At 35.0% G+C, this 18,976-nt stretch overlaps 2 protein-coding genes across 2 annotated transcripts in view; one reads left to right on the top strand and one right to left on the bottom strand.

The window, feature by feature from the left end:
- LOC113516165 (SH2 domain-containing protein 4B-like) overlaps positions 1-18,976 on the bottom strand; it is a 106,336-nt gene that overhangs the window by 78,947 nt on the left and 8,413 nt on the right. The window lies entirely within an intron of this gene.
- Positions 13,601-14,480, top strand: LOC113516286 (pre-mRNA-splicing factor Syf2-like). The gene has a single exon (XM_026900685.3). The coding sequence runs from the start codon at positions 13,773-13,775 to the stop codon at positions 14,478-14,480; it is 708 nt and encodes a 235-aa protein (XP_026756486.2). The 5' UTR covers positions 13,601-13,772.

Here is an 18,976-nt window from a genome sequence, read left to right as displayed (position 1 = left end):
ATGGTACTGCTTATATCTATAGGCGACGGTTACCACTTTCCATAAGGTGGGCCGTTAGTTTGTTTGCCATTCTAAGTTGTATAAAAAAAAATACAAAAAATGCAAAAATGTTTGTAATACAGTACATACATAGAAAAAAAGTATGTAACTTATCGTGTTACATAAATATAGGAATAACACTCGTTTTTCTTCATTTCATATTTAATATTTGTAATGTTTATTAAAACAAGTGATTTAATCACATAATTAATTTTCCGTTTTTCATCTAATAATAAATACTTAATTTAAAATTTTACCTCAAACAAGAGTAAACCTGAAAAAAAGTAATAACCGACATCAACGAACGCACGCACGCACACGTAATTCATTTTACTTTTTTAAATTCGTTTGTTAAAAAAGTTAAATGGTTTGCCTATAATTATTATGTGTACATTACCAGTACGTCGTGTTACGCACCTTATGATATCTTATCTACAAATTGTATGTACGGTTAACTGAACTGCGCAGGCGCACACCTGCAAATGCATATTAACTGTCGAGTACATAGCTCTGCATTGTTGTCACACTACATCAGACATCATGTACCGTTGTTTTTGTTTATGCAACTTAGAATGGCAAACAAGCTGACGGCCCACCTGATGGGAAGTGGTAACCGTCTCCATGGACATAACAGAGTATACTGTTTCATCCATAATACCCCCCATACGTTGCCATTCCTGAGGACTCATGTGTTATTTCTCTGTACCTTGTAAATTTACTGCTAAATCCGACCTTTCAAACCAAAACACAACCATGCAAACACAACTGCTTCACGGTAAAAACACGAATAGGACAGAGGTGCCCAAGCGAACGACTTTTGAACGGTGGTTACCACTTTCCATCAGGTGGGCCGTCAGCTTGTTTGCCATTCTAAGTTGCATAAAAGAAAAAACACAAAGATGTCTGGATTTGCAGAACCATACATTCGGCATAATTGATGTGTATTCTATATAAATTTTGTTATGATAGAATGCTATATAGTATTAAGTCCGGCTTTTTTTTTGTACCAGACATTTTTTTTGTAATGTGGTCAATAAATAATAAAAAAATAAATGACTGATATTTTGTGTAGCAAATTTTTAAAAATATCGTTTCCCTATGTGAATTCCTTATTAGTGCATTAAACAGCCCAGCGCAACTCCGTATAAAAGATAGGCTCTCGACAGTCTGCTATCTAAGGATTCTTGGATACTTCGGTCATGTTGCTCGACGACAGTCCGACAATCTGGACAAACTAATGGTTGTAGGCAAGATAGAGGGAAAAAAACGACGCGGACGATCGCCTAATCGATGGTCGGACCAAGTAACCGCCGTTACGGGACTGTCAATTGCAGCTGCCTTGCGAGAAGCTGAAGACCGTGCACAATGGAATAACATCATAAGAGAGGCAATAGACACCTTTTAAGGACACGACGTTCAGTGATGAAGAGGACGAAGAGAAAGAGAAACAGCAATTCTTAGAACACTTTAGTCTGTATCATCATCACCATGTCAGCTATCAACCATCCACTCCTGAACATAGGCCTCCCCCTATTTGGGGGTCTACTAGTAGTTGCCACGCTTGGCAGACGGGTTAGCAACCGCAGTTAGGCTTGCTTGGCAGGGGGGTTGGCTGCAGTTAGGCTTTGGTGATGTTTCAACAAGGACGCTCCTGCCCATCCCTCTAACATTAAATTTCTCTTAGTCATCTCTTACTATGGTGGTATTATGACATATAATGGGAATGAATATAAATTTATATACATATAATAAAATTGTATTAGAATTTTAGTCTGTCTGTTATTAATATTATTACCAAATTAGAAGCGAGTTATTTTTCTAAAGGGCGAACTTAAGTGTGTTTTATAAACTAAATATTTAAACATAAACTAAACTAAATATTTAAACATAACCTAACTTTAATATTTAAACATAACCTAAACTAAATATTTAAACATAAGAAACTTAAGTGTGTTTAATAAAAACTACTTCCAAAATCGACGCATACGAAGCCGCGCACTAAAGCTATACGCTTGAGGCGAGACAACTGCAAGGTCGTGTTATTCCAACAAAACAATTTGACAATGACTCAAGTGTCTTGTTTTCTTTTGTTTTCCGCTGATAAAGTAACGAGTGAAAGTGGTACGCCGTTTCCTAAAACCGTTTTATTGGTTTATCAGTTTGTACTCTTTGAAAAGTATGTTAGTTGAAGCATTTTGTAGGCAAAATAAAAATTACACAGCCTTTGTAACCAACAATCACAGGATGGTTCTAAATAGATTATGCAAATTAACAAAAAAATGTTGATACCTTCAATAACGAGTTTTGACATAGCTATTGTTAATGATTGAAATAATTTTGGAGCGATTTCAACAAAGGAAGTCCCTAACTGAACTTAAAGATAAAATATTCAATTGTTTTTATTTTTATTTTTTAAAGTTTTTTTAACATTTAAATGTAATTAAACAACGGGAATTTAATGAATCGAATTGTTTATATTAAAACAATTTTCTGCAACAAATATAGTAAGTTTATTCAATTTTCATAGCTACTTATATATAAATATATTTTTTAATTTTTATTACTATGCGTATATTGCCACAGAGCACAATATAAACATTGATATATTGCATTTTATTAGGAATTAAAAATAGTTAAAATATAGAACAAACATATTACACTTTTCTAAATTAAATTTTAAATTTTATTTCAAAAGCTTCAATCTTGACAAAATTAAGATGGGACCAATACAGAAGTAAATACCGCCGATTGCAAAAAGAACCATCAAAATCGATGTAGAAATGACGAAGATATCGCTTAAAACAAAAAAAAAACTTCTATAGAATCTTATCATTTTTGAAATCAGATTAATAAAAGAATTACTACTATACACACGTAAATTATCTAATGAACGTAATCTAATATTACCTATTATTATTTAACGTGCAAGTTAACTGCACTTTCTCCGAAGTTTCCGAAGTCTCACAGGAACAGGTTGGTAGAGTTTTCACATGAATAGCATTTAGATGTTGTTCGTTAGAGGCAATTAAACGTGCGATAAAATTTATTTTTCAATATAAAATCATTAGAGAATGGGATCAGCGATGTAATAGCGGTTAATGGCTTCCGTTATCTGCCGTTTGATATTCTATTTCATATAAAAATACTTATTATTCTCTATAATTGTTTTCTCTCTCACTGCATTGGATTAGCTGGAAGAGATCTCTTTCAGAGATAGGCCCACTCTTGCTAACAAGTTGTTAAACTAATGGCTGTATCTTTTTTTTTCAAGTGCAATAAAGAATATATATTATTTTAAAAATTGATTCAATTATGCTACTTCGTAACACTATTACTTTTCAGCTGCAAATTTGATTTAATTCTTCTTTTTTTTTTAACAAATATTTACTCGTTTGTCAATTTATATGAGCTAGTACTTCACAATAGTTGCCTAAAAAAACACAAATTTCTGCACGATGCTTTTTGTCCTAAACATAAAGAAATAAGGATTATTATGAAGAATTAAATTACACATAATCATATCAATAAGCAACAGTTATCACTTTACATATTTTCCGCTTGTTTTCGATTCCTAATTTCTAAATAACATTAAATAAAATTATACAATATAATATAATATTGTGTTCCTTAAAAAAACCGTCTGTAATTGTAGTCAAAGTAGTTATTTTTATTTCAAAATTAAATAAGTAAAACGTTTTTGATAAAATTTCTATGGAATCAATTTGTAAAAATTTTCTTTTAAGTAAAAAAAAAATGTTATTCCAAATCAGTTTATAATTGACGAAGTTATTGGGTAATAAACATAAAAAATATAACTAAATCAACCTCCTTTATTTTGAAAATGCTTGAATACGAAGGCTTTCAAAAACATCCTCTCATTTATTCCTAGACATACGTAATTACTAATCGATTTCTTGCTGATACATGAACTTAATTATATATAATACACGAATGAAGCAATTTATTTCAATATCTAATTTCTTTCCATGACCGCCGTCGTGATAATCAAAAATTAATAACGTAGAATTAAACTGAGGTTAACAACACACGACTGTGAGTTGAGAGGACACGTTCGCTCATTGCGTGGCCACATTACACTTGATAAATGATATTCATCTCCGAGGTCATAATAACACGATGCTCTTTTTTGATAACTTTTTGTGAGTAACGTAAGTGGTTAGTAAAAAACTACTTTTTTTTTATATATATATATCACCAAGGTGGCAAAGTAAACGATTACTGTAGCCTATGAACACCTGTAACACTAAGGGTCTCAAATGCACGTTGCCGACCCTGAAGAAACCTTAATATAGATGTAATATAAAAAATAAAAATAAAAGTCCTTTTTGAAAAGTCCATACTATAGTCTCTAGAGGAAACCTCGGCAGAAAGACCATTCCACAGCCTAAGCGTTCGCAGGGGAAAATTCCTTTTAAACTGTACTATACGTGATCATTTAGGTTTAAGCGTATGCAAAAAAAAATAGTATTGATGTTAAGTAATAATAATTTTGGCCGTGTGGTCCTGGTATAGAATAGAACACTCCCCTTCCTATCCCGTGGTGGTCATAAGAGCCAACTAAGGGAAAGCGAGAGATGGACAGCATCATTCCTCTTAAAACGTCTCCAAAGCCTAACTGTGGCTGCAAATCGATCTGCCATGCGTGGCAACTACTGGCAAAACTCCCCTTATAGGGAAGGCTTATGTTCAGCAGTGGACAGTTAACGGCTGAAGTAATAATAATTTAAGAGAAATTTCGTTAATTTGGCTTGATTCCATCATACGAAAAATACTTCTATTTATTAAAAAAAAATTGTAACAACATAAGTATAATGTACACTGCGTTGCCATTTATAAATTGTACACGGAGTGTACAATTTGAGCAACTGGCAACACTACGTGGATGCGCGACCTCATGACGCGACCGCACTTTCGCCACAAACAATGCACGCCACTATACTGACAATGCAGTTTTTGTTCGTCCGCTAAATGCACTTCGACACGGAATATTTGGTATGCGACAAGCTCCGCTAATTACTCGATGCGATAACATCACTTTAAACTTTCATATTGGAGTGTGGCAACATTTATTTATTTAAATAACTTTATTGGCAAAATGAGACAATGTGTAATACGAAAGAAGATAGATTATTGAGCATTTTTAAGAAGCAGGTACAATCTCATTACCTATCTCTCTAATTTGCCTTACTGTTTACTACGGGTTATTTACTTTTTTTTATGCACCTTAGAATAGCAAACAAGCTGACGGTCCACCTGATGGAAAGTGGTAACCGTCGCCTATAGACATGAGCAGTACCATGGACATAACAGAGTATACCGCTTCGCTCACGATACCCCCAATGCGTTGTCATTCCTGAGGACTCGGGTGTTATTCCTCTGTACCTTGTAAATTTACTGCCATATCCCACCTTTCAAACCCAAAGAGAAACACAGCTGCTTCACGGTAGAAACACGAACGGGACAGAGATGCCCAAGCACTTTTGTACAATCTACCTCTGGTGATATACCTTGGTCTATTTAGTATATTTATTTTTATGTATTATTATTTATATTATATATGTATGTTTATGTATTGTAATCTTATTTTTATATAAATGATATTTAGAATATTATGTATTTTATTTGGTGACTTTTTTGTATTTACTGCGCCTGACTTGCGTCATCTACCTTTCAGTAAAAGATTGCTTATAGCGATAAGGCCGTCTTTTATATAAAATATATTCGTACACATTCTGTATAAATACTCCTTGTATACATCTGTATTGTACGCAATAAAGAGTTTATTATTATTATTATTTGAAAACTACAGACGACGATTTACGTTTTAGTACACTATTAAAGCACTTTTTTTAATGGATGATAATAGTATGATAACTCCCCCTGCGCTAACGATATACGTTGGCGGGGCACCTGTGAGAGATGATAGGTGAGAATGAAAAGGCAGGTCAGTTAGCCCATCGTGATGGATACACCTGGAATTCAGCACGATTGTTTCCAGGGGGAACCCCGTGGAAGTCGATATCTTATATATAAAATTCTCGTGTCACGGTGTTTGTTGCCAAACTCCTCCGAAACGGCTTTACCGATATTTATGAAATTTTGTGTACATATTGGGTAGGTCTGAGAATCGGCCAACATCTATTTTTCATACCCGTCAATGATAAGGGTGACCCACCCCAAAATATTTTTTTTAATTTTTTTGACAATTTTTTTATTTTATTATAATTTAGCATAAAAAAATATATACAACCTAAAATTTTCATCGTTTTACGATCAACCCCTGTATTTTAATCGCGATTTTTATATTTCGCAATAAGTGGTAAAACAACGTTTACGGGGTCAGCTAGTTATATTATACATTGCTAGCAATGGGACTGGTTGTCCACATTACTAACAATCCCTTCCCCCCTATTAGAGCACTTTTTAAATACCTAATCGATCAGAAATATTGAAAATTATACAACTGTTTAAAAACTTGATAGACAATTCCAATGTGCTAAACTTTGTATACCACGTAATTTACTTAATGCAATAAGGTCGCCATTTATATTCACATACAAATATATCTATTGTATTATTGTTTGTATTCTTTTAATCCCTATGTTGTATAATGTAAATAAATTATAATAATTATGTCATTCACTTAAGACTATTCATAATTCAACATAATCAGAGCGAAACTTTGTAAGTACAAAAGTCACCTGCATTTGTATATTTGCCCCATTCATATTTCTGCTGTTAAACAGTTGTTTTTTTAATGTAAGTTAACGAAATATTATTATTATATTATGTTGCCGTAAGGTCCTAATACAGAATGAGTCACACCTTTCTTTCTTGTAGATGTCGTAAGAGACAACTAAGAGAATTTAATGGTCAAGGGATGGACAGCAGAGTCTTACTTAAAACATCTCCAAAGCCTAACTGCGGTTGCCAATCTCTTTTCTCAATTCGCTTTAAATCGACTTGGTTAATTGTTGTGGAATTCGTCACGGTGGATTAAGTAACCTAAGGGCCTGCCATAAAATATGTTCCCAAATTTCGGGCATGAACAAAACAGAAATTTAATGTTAAAATTACATAATACATGCCGTTTAAAATTATTAAAAATGTTAAAATATCATTCTTCTGGACTATTAGGATAGGATTTATGATGAACGAAATGTTAAGCTTCATTTACTGGGTTGATTTCGGTACGAACAAAAACACAAAATTGAGCCCGAAAATTCGGAATTTCATTTCATGGTAGACCACCTGATCTCATTCTCACCTATCAACTGTCACTGGTGCCACCCGCCAGCGTATACTAATAGCGTGGATGGGGTTACTATTCCTCTTTCCATCACATGAGTAGTCACTGTGTTGCCATTTTAAATCAAATAAAAATATATATCTATACATGTGCCGTGTGACCACATCAAATCACATCGCGTGCTAAACAGTTTGGTCATTCAATCAATGAGAGCCCACGGCCGTGTCGCGTCACATGATCCCAATAAACATGGCTTCTACATCAATTTGTCCATTTATTAAACTAACTAGTTCGAATCATCTAAATAAAACTGTTATTGATTACCCAGAGCAAAAAGTTCCAATAATTTACGAGTAGAGGTCAGAAGTGTAAGTGTTACGGGGTAGAGATGCGCGACTTTACTAAATCGACTACTAATCATTCGACTGAATAAACCATTCGAATTATTCGAATGATTTTCAAATTTTATTCATCCGACTACTAATGTCGTCTGATTACTAATATCATTCATTAGTAATCGTTGAGGTACGAATCGACACGAATATAGCCGAGTCGACCCGATCGGACAGGGAATGGACTTGGTAGTAGCAGGTACAGGGAAAGGACTGTTGTAATTAGTTAATAATTAGTAAAATCATTCGAATACGGAAAATAGTATGTTACTAATTTAATAGTCGAATTATAAAATTAGTAATTACTAATTATTCGAATAACACAATCATTCAGATTCGCGCATCGCTATTACAAAGCGACTACTTATTTAGAGATTGCAGTGTCAATACTTACGAGTACGAACTGAAAATTTTCCACACAAATGTAAACATTTCTTAATTTTTTTTTATGCAACTTAGAATGGCAAACAAGCTGACGGCCCACCTGATGGAAAGTGGTAACCGTCGCCTATAGACATGAGCAGTACTGTGGACATAACAGAGTATACTGTTTCGCCCATGATACCCCCTATGCGTTGCCATTCCTGAGGACTCAGGTGTTATTCCTCTGTACCCAGTAAATTCACGCCATATCCCACCCTTCAAACCGAAACACAGCCATGCAAACACAACTGCTTCACGGTAGAAACACGAATGGGGCAGAGGTACCCAAGCAATCGACTTTTGTACAAAACATTTCTTAATCAGTTGTATACTGAAAATATATAAATATATTTCAACGTTTGTTGTATCAAATATGTATTACTACGTTTAAAATATTTACAAAACTTTTCAATCATTACCAAAGGGAGACTGTACAAAAGTCGTTTGCTTAGGCACCTGTGTTCCACTCGTGTTTCTACCGTGAATGTACATGGCTGTGTTTCGGTTTGAAGGGTGCGATATGGCAGTGAATTTACAGGGCACAGAGGAATAACACCTGAGTCCTCAGCAACGCATAGGTGGTATCATGAGCGAAACAATATACTCTGTTATGTCGATGGTACTGCTCATGTCTATAACTGTAACAACTTTCCATCATGTGGGCCGTCATCTTTGCCATTATAAATTGCATAAAAAAAATATCAATTGTGTTACGATATCATACAGCACGAGGACTGCTGAACACGCATGACCCCAATAAAGGATAAACTTCGAACTTTGGACGGACGGCAATCTAAACAGCTGATGCAGCGATACATGCCCAGCATTGAAGTCAAGCAGACCACGTGATGGATCAACGCACCTCGGCAACAAGCACTTCTTGTCTAATATCTACAGAGTCAACTAGTTAAATTTAATTATATTTTGTTTTCCTTTAATGTAATATTTTAATAAATTGTGTTAAGTAAATTTCGGTTTTTTAATTCCTTCGGCTGTTAAGTTACTATTTATAAACATTAAGGTACACAAGTTGCCGTGTGACCCCGGCATAGAATGTGTGACTCCGGCATTCCTTCCTTTCCCGTGGGTATCGTAAAAACCGACTAAGGCATATCAAGGGATGGACAGGAGTGTCCCTCTTAAAACATATCTAAAGTATAACTGCGGATGACAACCCGCCTGCCAAGCGTGGCAACTATTGGCAAACCTCCCCCCCCCCCCCCCCCCATGGAAGAGGCTATTTGAGACACCCAAACCGTCGACTGGCGCTTTGTTTCTGGATCGTATTGATAAATCCAGGATTAATCACCTGTAACGATGTCGTAAACACGCCGAGACGAGCCTGCTTCAAATTTGTCTGTCATATCGTGGCACCATTCCACCCTTGCCTGCTTCTGAACATTGGTGAGGTTGCGCGACACCCAGCGTAAACCTATCCTCCGCACCCGTAGATGCACGTGTAGAAGTGAAGTCTCGTGAAGGCTTCCTGATCCAATCTGCAGTATATGCCGAATCTCTTGGTATGTAACTCGTCTATTGTCTTGGATCATATTTTTCACTGCTAACACGTTTTCTTCCATAACAGCCGTCAAAGGGCGACCACTTCTTTCTTCATCCCCCAAAGTTAGTCGACCGCGCTTAAATTCATTATACCAACGATACACGGTTGCCTTAGAAGGGCCTTCATCCATGAATGCCATTTGAAGTCTATCGTACGATTCCTCTGGTTTCAAGCGACACTTAAAATCGTAAAAAATCATATCGCGAAAATGTTCTCGCAAATACATTTTTCAATGAGACACGGTAATTTTAATTAGTTTGCAAAAAATTTGGGGGGAAGTTTTGAATTTAGAACGTACCTATTTTTACTTATAAGTAATCATATTTTTAAATAAATTATAACTGGCCAGTCTCACATAGGTACATAAAAACTTTTTCTCGCAATACTTTCTGAGTGACCTGGTATCTTCGGAAATATTCATTTAAATCGCATACTGTAAAAGGCCATATTGATCTATATTAAATGGACAATATATTGAAGGTACTTAATTGGATAAAACTTAATGCTGTATTGCATAAAATCACTTCGTAAATAAGCCATTGTTTTCCATGAAATATAAAGGATAAAAAATGATTGTTGTGGGTTATCCTTGAGAGATAGACATATACCATCGCGGACTTTTTTGTTAACCTTTTTAAGGTGTACAATACTTTAGTCACCCAGCGTTTGCAATGTAAGCGCAAAAAATGCGTTTATTTACGACATCACATTAGAAAACTCTAAATTTATCAGTATTTCTCTACTATATTATGCATGTATACATATGAACCTTCCTCTTGAATCACTCTATTTATTAAAAAAAAAAACTGCTTCAAAATCCGTTGCGTAGTTTTAAAGATTTAAGCATACATAGGGACGGACAGACAGCGACAGTGACTTTGTTTTATACTATGTAGTGTTAGTGATGTTAAACACACCAAAATAAATCGACGGCGCAGAATATAAGTAATAAAAGAAATTTTTTTTCACTAAACCTAATATCTACCTACAATTGCTAATAGAAAACTAAATAGTAACAATAGATATACCTTCAATAATAGAGCATAACGTCCATTGTAATAACAGTAATTATTGTTTATTTAAATCAATATATTTTAAAAGTTTACAACAAGTAACAATGGTTTTCTTTAAATGAGATCTTGGATCTTACGGACAATGAATCCTTTACGTAAAATAGCTAGCTAGCTTATAGAGCTTGCACATTTTATACAAAAAAAAATGCATTCTCTCCCAGTCAACCTCTAGCGAAACAGAAATGTAATTATGCGGTGAAAAATTCAAAATTGTTGTAGATAAACAGTCGTCACAGACGTATCCTATATATATATTGACTTACAAATTATATAACACATACAATGGACAAATACTGCACATTATTACCATATAAATACACTTACATGAGTATATTAAACAAATATTGTTTACATATACAAATATATATCATAAAGACATACATTATTATTATTATTATTTCAGCCGTTAACTGTCCACTGCTGAACATAAGCCTTCCCTATAAGGGGAGTTTTGCCAGTAGTTGCCACGCTAGGCTGGCGGATTGGCAGTCGCACTTAGGTTTTTAGAGGTATATTAAGAGGCACCCTGCCCATCCCTCGCCCTCCCTTAGTCGGCTCTTACGACACCCACGGGAAAGGAAGGGGTGGCCTATTCTATGCCAGAATCACACAGCGACAAAACCATACATACAAATATAAATATAAATACATACACAATAATATACTTTAACAAAGCAACCACAGAGGATCAAAGGTGATAATTATGAAGATGATGATGAACTTTCATAGCTTCTTCATAAAAGATTCGTAGACTTTTAAAAATAAATTTATTAGACATTTGTTTTATGTAAATGGGTAGCGCAATTACAGAGTCGTAAGGTTTTAAGATTTTACAGTATTCTGGTGATACGGGGTCAGTGAGAATAGAGAAAATATTGCAAAGCAACCTCAATTGTCTACGTTGACGTAAAAGCTGAGATCTTTATAAAGACACGTGGTAGTATTTACGCTAACAGAAGACGAAATGAATTAGAGGATTCACTTTAAGTCGATCTTCAGTAAGAACAGGATAACATACATCAGCATAATCAATAATGGGGAGAATAAGTGTTTAAACAAGTGTAATATTAATTTAAATTGTGAAAAAGTGCTTTAAACTATTATTGTACTGAAGTGTGGCTAATACAGAATGACTGGGGGGAAAGGGATTGTTAGTAATGGAGACTAAAAATCCCATTGCTAGCAATATACCCAACCAGGTCGACCTCCTCGCGGTTCCCCCTGGAAACTATCATGGTTAATTCCTGATGAATTCATCATGATGGGCTAACTGGCCTGGTTTTCATTCTCATCTATCACCCTTCACTGGTGCTCCGCCAGCGTATCACGTTAGCGCAGGCGGAGCTACCATACTATTTTCATCCATCAAAAAAAAATACAAAATGACTTACCTCAGCTATTTGTTTGGCCCAGCTCGATTTCGAAACTAATATAATACAGTTATATATCTACTTCAACACTATATAGCTTTAATATTAGTATAATATAATATTTTAGCGTAAGGTCATGTAACATAAACAACATTAATGTTACAACGACGCGCCGTCTAGCGCGCTGATATGGTGCAAGTACTTCGAATAGGCGCTCAAGCTTTCTAATAATCTTATAAAAGACTCACATATTTTACTCGTTAGAAGTTATTTGGTAACTTAATTTAAAAAAATACATCTCAATTAATACTTTCGATATAATAGAATAGCTTATTAGAATGATAGAAAAATGTGTGGAATGTAATAACTAGTACCTACTCGTATTTATTGGCGTATGGGTCGTACTGACTCGCGTGGCGAGTCCGGCCGTACAGGCTGTGCACTGCTATAATAACCGAATCGACTCGCCAGGCGAGTTCTAACCAATTAGTGCAAAACTTTATACGAAAGTAATTATTCTATAATAAACTATAATAAACAACTTCAAAAATGTGAATATTCCTAATTTGCTTGTATTTTATTATATATTACTCGATGCCTTCGCCAATTGTGAACCGATTTTAATAATTCTTTTTGCAATTGATAGTGCCGTGTTGGTCCTACACCTAGTAATATTTCTCATCACTGTCTTTGTCATCAATCGCTGTCTTTTATGCGGAAGGAAAATTTTAATTATGTATTGTGTAACTAATCTCTTATTGGGATATTGAATTAAAATTTAAATTACACATAAGTATTTTTAACATTCGCAATATATCTTTGTACCCTGTACTGGTGTTTACAACTGCATCATCTAAATAGCAGTCCCTGACTTCAAATTCCGTTTAAGGTCCACCGTATGCGCTCCGTAAAACTTTTCCAATTTTTCTATCGAATCTGGCACTCTGTTTATTAATATAACCAACGTCGGCGTCATCGTTATAAAAACGTGTCCATGAGTACTTCGCTCTTTTTGCAATTGGCGTTCCAAACTATTCATTCCATTCTGTCCACGGCCTCCTCTCGGTCATCATGTAAGTCATGTATAATAAAATTCGGACCTTCTTAGAGAGCATCACTATATTTTTCTTTTTGTCTCTGATACTGCTCCATATCCACGGCTAACTGCAGGCTTATTTTTCACTAATCTATTATTATATACGAAGTAGTTTCAATGCAATTATCAATTATTTACAGACGCTGGTCGTTATGTCCGCAATGATATCATCCACAAAGATCTCGGAATCCCGACGGTGGAGAAGTTTGTGCGCCGGTTAGGAAGCACGGCAGCGTTGGCGGTTGGAGCGAGAGCGAGTGCCCCGCCCCTACAGGGGTAGGGCGATGACGGGGTTCGCGCTTATTGGTGGACAGGCGTATGACTCTATGGCGTTACCTAGTACAAGTTAGCGATAACCCAACTTTTATATAAATCAGCCAAAACGTACATTATCATTCATTCTTGAATAGGACTCACTGTTGATCTCATAGTTCTCTTAAAATTTGACCTTCGCACTTCGCAGAAAATAATTAGAAGAAGATCGTGCTGTATCAAGTCAGCGATTGCCCTTGTATTTGTTTCACCCCATAATCGATAATTTCATCGAAATGAATTCGGCGGTAACATCGTCCTCATCTCCCAAGAAGACGACGTTTGCGGAAAAGCAAGTTGAACGTTTGAAAAGGCTGCGCTCATTACACAATGCCCGAAACGAAGCGAGGGCGCATAACCACTACGAGGTCGTCGCCGAAGCAGCGAGGAACAAGTTGCCACCAAATTATGAAGCTAAACGGCGCCAGGCTGAATGGGTACTTGAGGATCAGAAAAAAAGGGAGGCAGCGGCTAAGCAGGGTAAAAATTATGATCGAGTGAAACTTCTCAACATATCTGCAATTGAAGCTGAAAAAAAGATAAAACTTAAAAAGAACAAGAAAAACCCCGATAAAGGGTTCTCAACATACGAACAAGCAACCGTGCGTCAGTATAATAGATTAGTGAAGAACATGCCTACGGTGGATATGGAGCACTACCAGAGACAAAAAGAGAGATATGGTGATGCTTTCTACGGAGGACCGAATGTTATTATACATGGCATGCAAGAAGACCGAAAAGAGGCCGTGGACAGAATGGTAATGGATTTGGAACAGCAAATTGCAAAGAGAGCGAAGTTCTCACGGAGACGTTTTCACAACGATGACGCCGACGTTGATTATATTAATGAACGGAATGCCAGATTCAATAAAAAATTGGAAAAGTTTTACGGAGCGCACACGGCGGACCTTAAACGGAGTTTGGAGAGAGGTACTGCTATTTAGATATTGCAGTTGTAAACACTAGTACAGCGGTACAAAGATATATTAAGAATGTTAAAAATACTTGTATGTTAGTAATAATGTAATTTAGACAATAAACAATTACAATAAAAAATAATGTGTTTAATTTAAATTTTAATTAAATTTCCCATTAAGATATTAGTTACACAATAAAAAAATTAGATTTTCGTTCCAGACAGCTACTTTAGATGAGAAATATTAGTAGATGCAGGACCAACACGGCACTATCAATTGCAAAAAGAATTATTAAAATCGGTTTACAATTGGCGAAAGCATCAAGTAATATATAAAAAAATATAAGCAAATTAGGAATCTTCCCATTTTTGAAGTTGTTTATTATAGAATAATTACTTTCGTATAAAGTTTTGCACCAATTGGTTAGAACTCGCCTGGCGAGTCGATTCGGTTATTATAGCAGTGTACAGCCTGTACGGCCGGACTCGCCACGCGAGTCGGTGCGACCCACACGCCAGTAAATAGGTACTAGTTATTACATTCCCCGTATAATTATGAGTGCATACATTTTTCTATCATTCTAATAAGCTATTCTATTATATCGAAAGTATTAATAGATGTATTTTTTTTTTATTTAAGTGACTAAATAACTTCTAACGAGTAAAAAATGTGTCTTTTGTAAGATTATTAGAAAGCTTGAGCGGCTATTCGAAGTACTTGCACCATATCAGCGCGATAGACGGCGCGCCCTTGTAACATTAATGTTGTTTATGTTACATGACCTTACGCTAAAATATTATATTATACTAATATTGAAGCTATATAGTGTTGAAGTAAATATATAACTGTATTATATTAGTTTCGAAATCGAGCCAGGCCAAACAAATAGCTGAGGTTAATTATTCTTTAATAGCCACATTTCAGTAAATTAATCGTTTTAAGTATATTTTTCACAATTTAATTTAATATTACACTTGTTTAAACACTTATTCTCCCCAATATTGATTATGCTGATGTGTTATCCTATTCTTAATGGAGATCTAAATAAATTTTATCGTCTAATTAATATGTGGCGTAATAGTGGCCAGTAGCCTTTTATATTTTTTTACTGATTTTCTATTGTCTTTTGTTTTACAATTCTGTTATAGTCTATGTTTTCCTACCGATGTTGCTGTAATAAAAGAGACCTTCATAATCAAGCATTTTAATTGTCAACCCTTTTCTCTTAAAATAATTCTATTCGTTTCATCTTCTGTCTACGTAAATACTACCACATATCTTTATAAAGATCTCAGCCTATACGTCAACGTAGATAATTGAGGTTACTTTGCAATATTTTATTTATTGTCTTCCCCCCCCCCCCCCCTGGAAACCATCATGGTTAATTTTTGTTGAATTCATCACGATGGACTAATTGAACTACTTGCGTCGTTACCTATCATCCTTAACTGGTGCCCCGTCAGCGTATACCAATAGCGGAGGCGGGGTTACCATTCCATAATTTCCCATTTAAAAAAAACTCTCTTCCTCTCTCTATTTCACTCGATCGTTCTGTTTCTCTTTCTAATTCCTTCACGGTAGAAGCCTCACGACTCTGGAATGCGCTATCCATTGACATAAGACAAGTGTCTAACAAATTTACTTTTGAAAAAGTCTAACAGATCTCTTATTTCTTCACAAGTAGGCCGTCAGCTTGTTTGCCATTGTAAGTTGCATAAAAATAAAATAAATATAAAAATCAATTAAATTCTCACTAATGAAAATTGATATTTCTCGATAAGCTCATTATTTATAAGTGTAATCAGTATTATTTTATAAAGTTCATTCCGAATTTTCTTATCGAGATGTATTGTGATATGTTCTGTAATTTATTTAAATTCAACACTTGGCCCTAATTTTCTTAGGAATCTGACATAATAATTTAATAATATTATTTTAATTTATTTAAACCAGACAATTGGCCCCAATTTTCTGATATAACAATGTTAATTGCCAGTCTTACGGTAGGCGTTCTTTTAATTACTACAGTGGTCGTAGATTGTACATAATTTTCGTTTAAATTATTCCATTTTACCAACACTTGCACCGTAAATAGACAGTCTATAGACAAGAGAATATTACTATGGAATATTGACGTCAGAACTCACCATTGTGTCGTATCGGTCGCTCAATTTAACATCGCATACATATTTATCTGTATATAATACAAACTTATACACATAATTATGCAATTTTTATTTACTATTGAGCTAATAAAGTGAGTTTCCATCATATGAAATGGTATAATTTCTACATAATATAAAAAATTCACTTCCCGCAGTCTGTACGCTTGTATCTTTTAATTCACCAGTGAGAAATGATTAGTGAGGGTGAGAGCAAGCTAGTTGGTCATCGTGAAGGGGGAACCGCGTGGATGTCGACCTGGTTGGGTATATTGATGGCAATGGAACCCTTAGTCTCCATTATTACCAGTCCCTTCCCTCCCTTCACCCCTTTGTTCGCTGAGGACGACGTGGTTACATGTTGTGCTATTACAAAAAAAATGTGGATAAATACAAATTCGCGATATATGTGTCAAAATCGGGGCCAAGCGGAAGCGGCGAGAGAACAATATAATAACACCAACATAATAGGCTGCCTCCAATTAGAGCGGGCGCATGCCTCACTGCGCCGGCGCAGCTCTCGCACATACTGTAGGGCTGATAGAATTGCATACGAACATGGCATTTGGTTATCTGTTTCAATACAATTTAATGAGAATGTATGATTTTTTTTTATACCACGAAGATGATAAACAAGCATACAACCCGTACATGCTCACTGTAGCCTACTGACGCCTGTAACACTAACTGTCACGTGCGCGTTGGCAATCTTGAAGAAACCTTTTGAAGAGCCTCATATATATTCATGTGAAATACCTCTGCAGGGAGCTGGTTTCATCCTCATCTATCTCCACCCATTGGTGCCCTGCCAGCGTATACCGATAGCGCAGGCGGGGTTATCATTCCATTATCACTATGAAAACTACCACTTTCCATCAGGTTGGCCGTCAGCTTGTCATTCTGTGTATTATAAAAAAAAATTAAATCATTTTAGTTATGCCAACCCTATGATATAGTGAATTATAAATGCAGGTGATCACAAAAACGTGTTACATCACCGTTTCGCTCAAAATTCGACGTTTACAGCAGCGCACATATCTGATGATTCTGGCCGTGATCGATGTCAAATCGGTTCAGAATTGACCGTGTAGACCCGAAATATAGGCATACAATAATTAAAAATTGTGTCCCACTAAAAAAAAGACGAATTTTGGCAAAACCAGTTATTTCGAACTAAAAACTAAACCACTAAATCGATTTTAATAAAATTTCTATGGGATTAATCTGTAAGTATATGCTTTCAGACAAATAATTTTCCAAATCGGTGTAGAACTCACGGACACAAACATATAGCAAATACAACCGAATTGAGTACCTTCATAAATTTTCCTTATCCTTAATTGAATTGAATACCTTCGTTTTGAAGTCGATTGAAAATTAACATGAATTGTGAATCTTCTTATGGAAATGGCTAAAAAAAAGTACAAAAGCAAAGTGCATTTAGAGATTTTGAAAAACGGAGTTGTAATAATATATAATGTAGAAACTAAATACAGTTTAACATTTGCATACATCTACGGGGCGCTGCATGCTATGTACCTACTTGTATAGGTAACTTCTTATTTTTTTTTATTGGATGAAAATGGAATGGTAACCCCGCCTGCGCTAACGGGATCGATGAGAATGAAAACAGGCCAGTTAGCCCATCATGATGAATTCATCTGGAATTAATCATGATAGTTTTCAGGGGGTACCACGAGGAGGTCGACCTGGTTGGGTATATTGCTAGCAATGGGATTCTTAGTCTCCATTATTAACAATCCCTTTCCCACCAACCAGTGATGTTCAGTAACTTCTTATTGTACCATGTAGCAAGCGAATAAATATGATATCTTTGAAGTTAGTTCACTAGCTCCATGTAAATAGAGAAGTAAGAATAAGAGTAATTTTTGATGACGATCATAAAGCCTGTTAGATTAAATTCTGAACGTAAAGATCTTGTCTGATATATTTTTTTAAAAAATAAGATTACAATTTTATTCAAATACAATTTATGATAAGGTTTTATTCATTGTTTAGAAACACAAAAATGTTGAATTAAGATCAATGAAAATAACCAGTATAATAAAATAGTGCGTGCGTGGTAATGAAATAATGATTTGTTTTTAACAATAGTTAAGTTAGTATATTATGTTTCCTGAGAACACGCAATACAAAATGATAAATAGATTTTTAATCGATATACCTAATACTTTTTTTAACACAACAACTACTTTATTTAGTAGATACAATTTATTACTCCACATTAAATCCAATTAAAAAATGTCTCGATTTGAAATATGGTAGTAAAATGTAGGTAGCATGTAGATATTCGTTAAACGATAACATTTTAATGCAGATACTAGTTAAATGAAAGCAGTT

The sequence above is a fragment of the Galleria mellonella genome, unplaced genomic scaffold, assembly GCF_026898425.1.
Source record: "Galleria mellonella isolate WM207_F2 unplaced genomic scaffold, CSIRO_AGI_GalMel_v1 utg56, whole genome shotgun sequence".
NCBI classification, from domain to species: Eukaryota; Metazoa; Arthropoda; class Insecta; order Lepidoptera; family Pyralidae; genus Galleria; species Galleria mellonella.
Note: the sequence above shows the minus strand (reverse complement) of the source record. Positions and strands in the feature narration are given on the sequence as shown.

Coding starts and splice junctions, on each gene's coding strand:
- LOC113516286 (XM_026900685.3), top strand. CDS start 13,773: ATGAATTCGGCGGTAACATCGTCCTCATCTCCCAAGAAGACGACGTTT.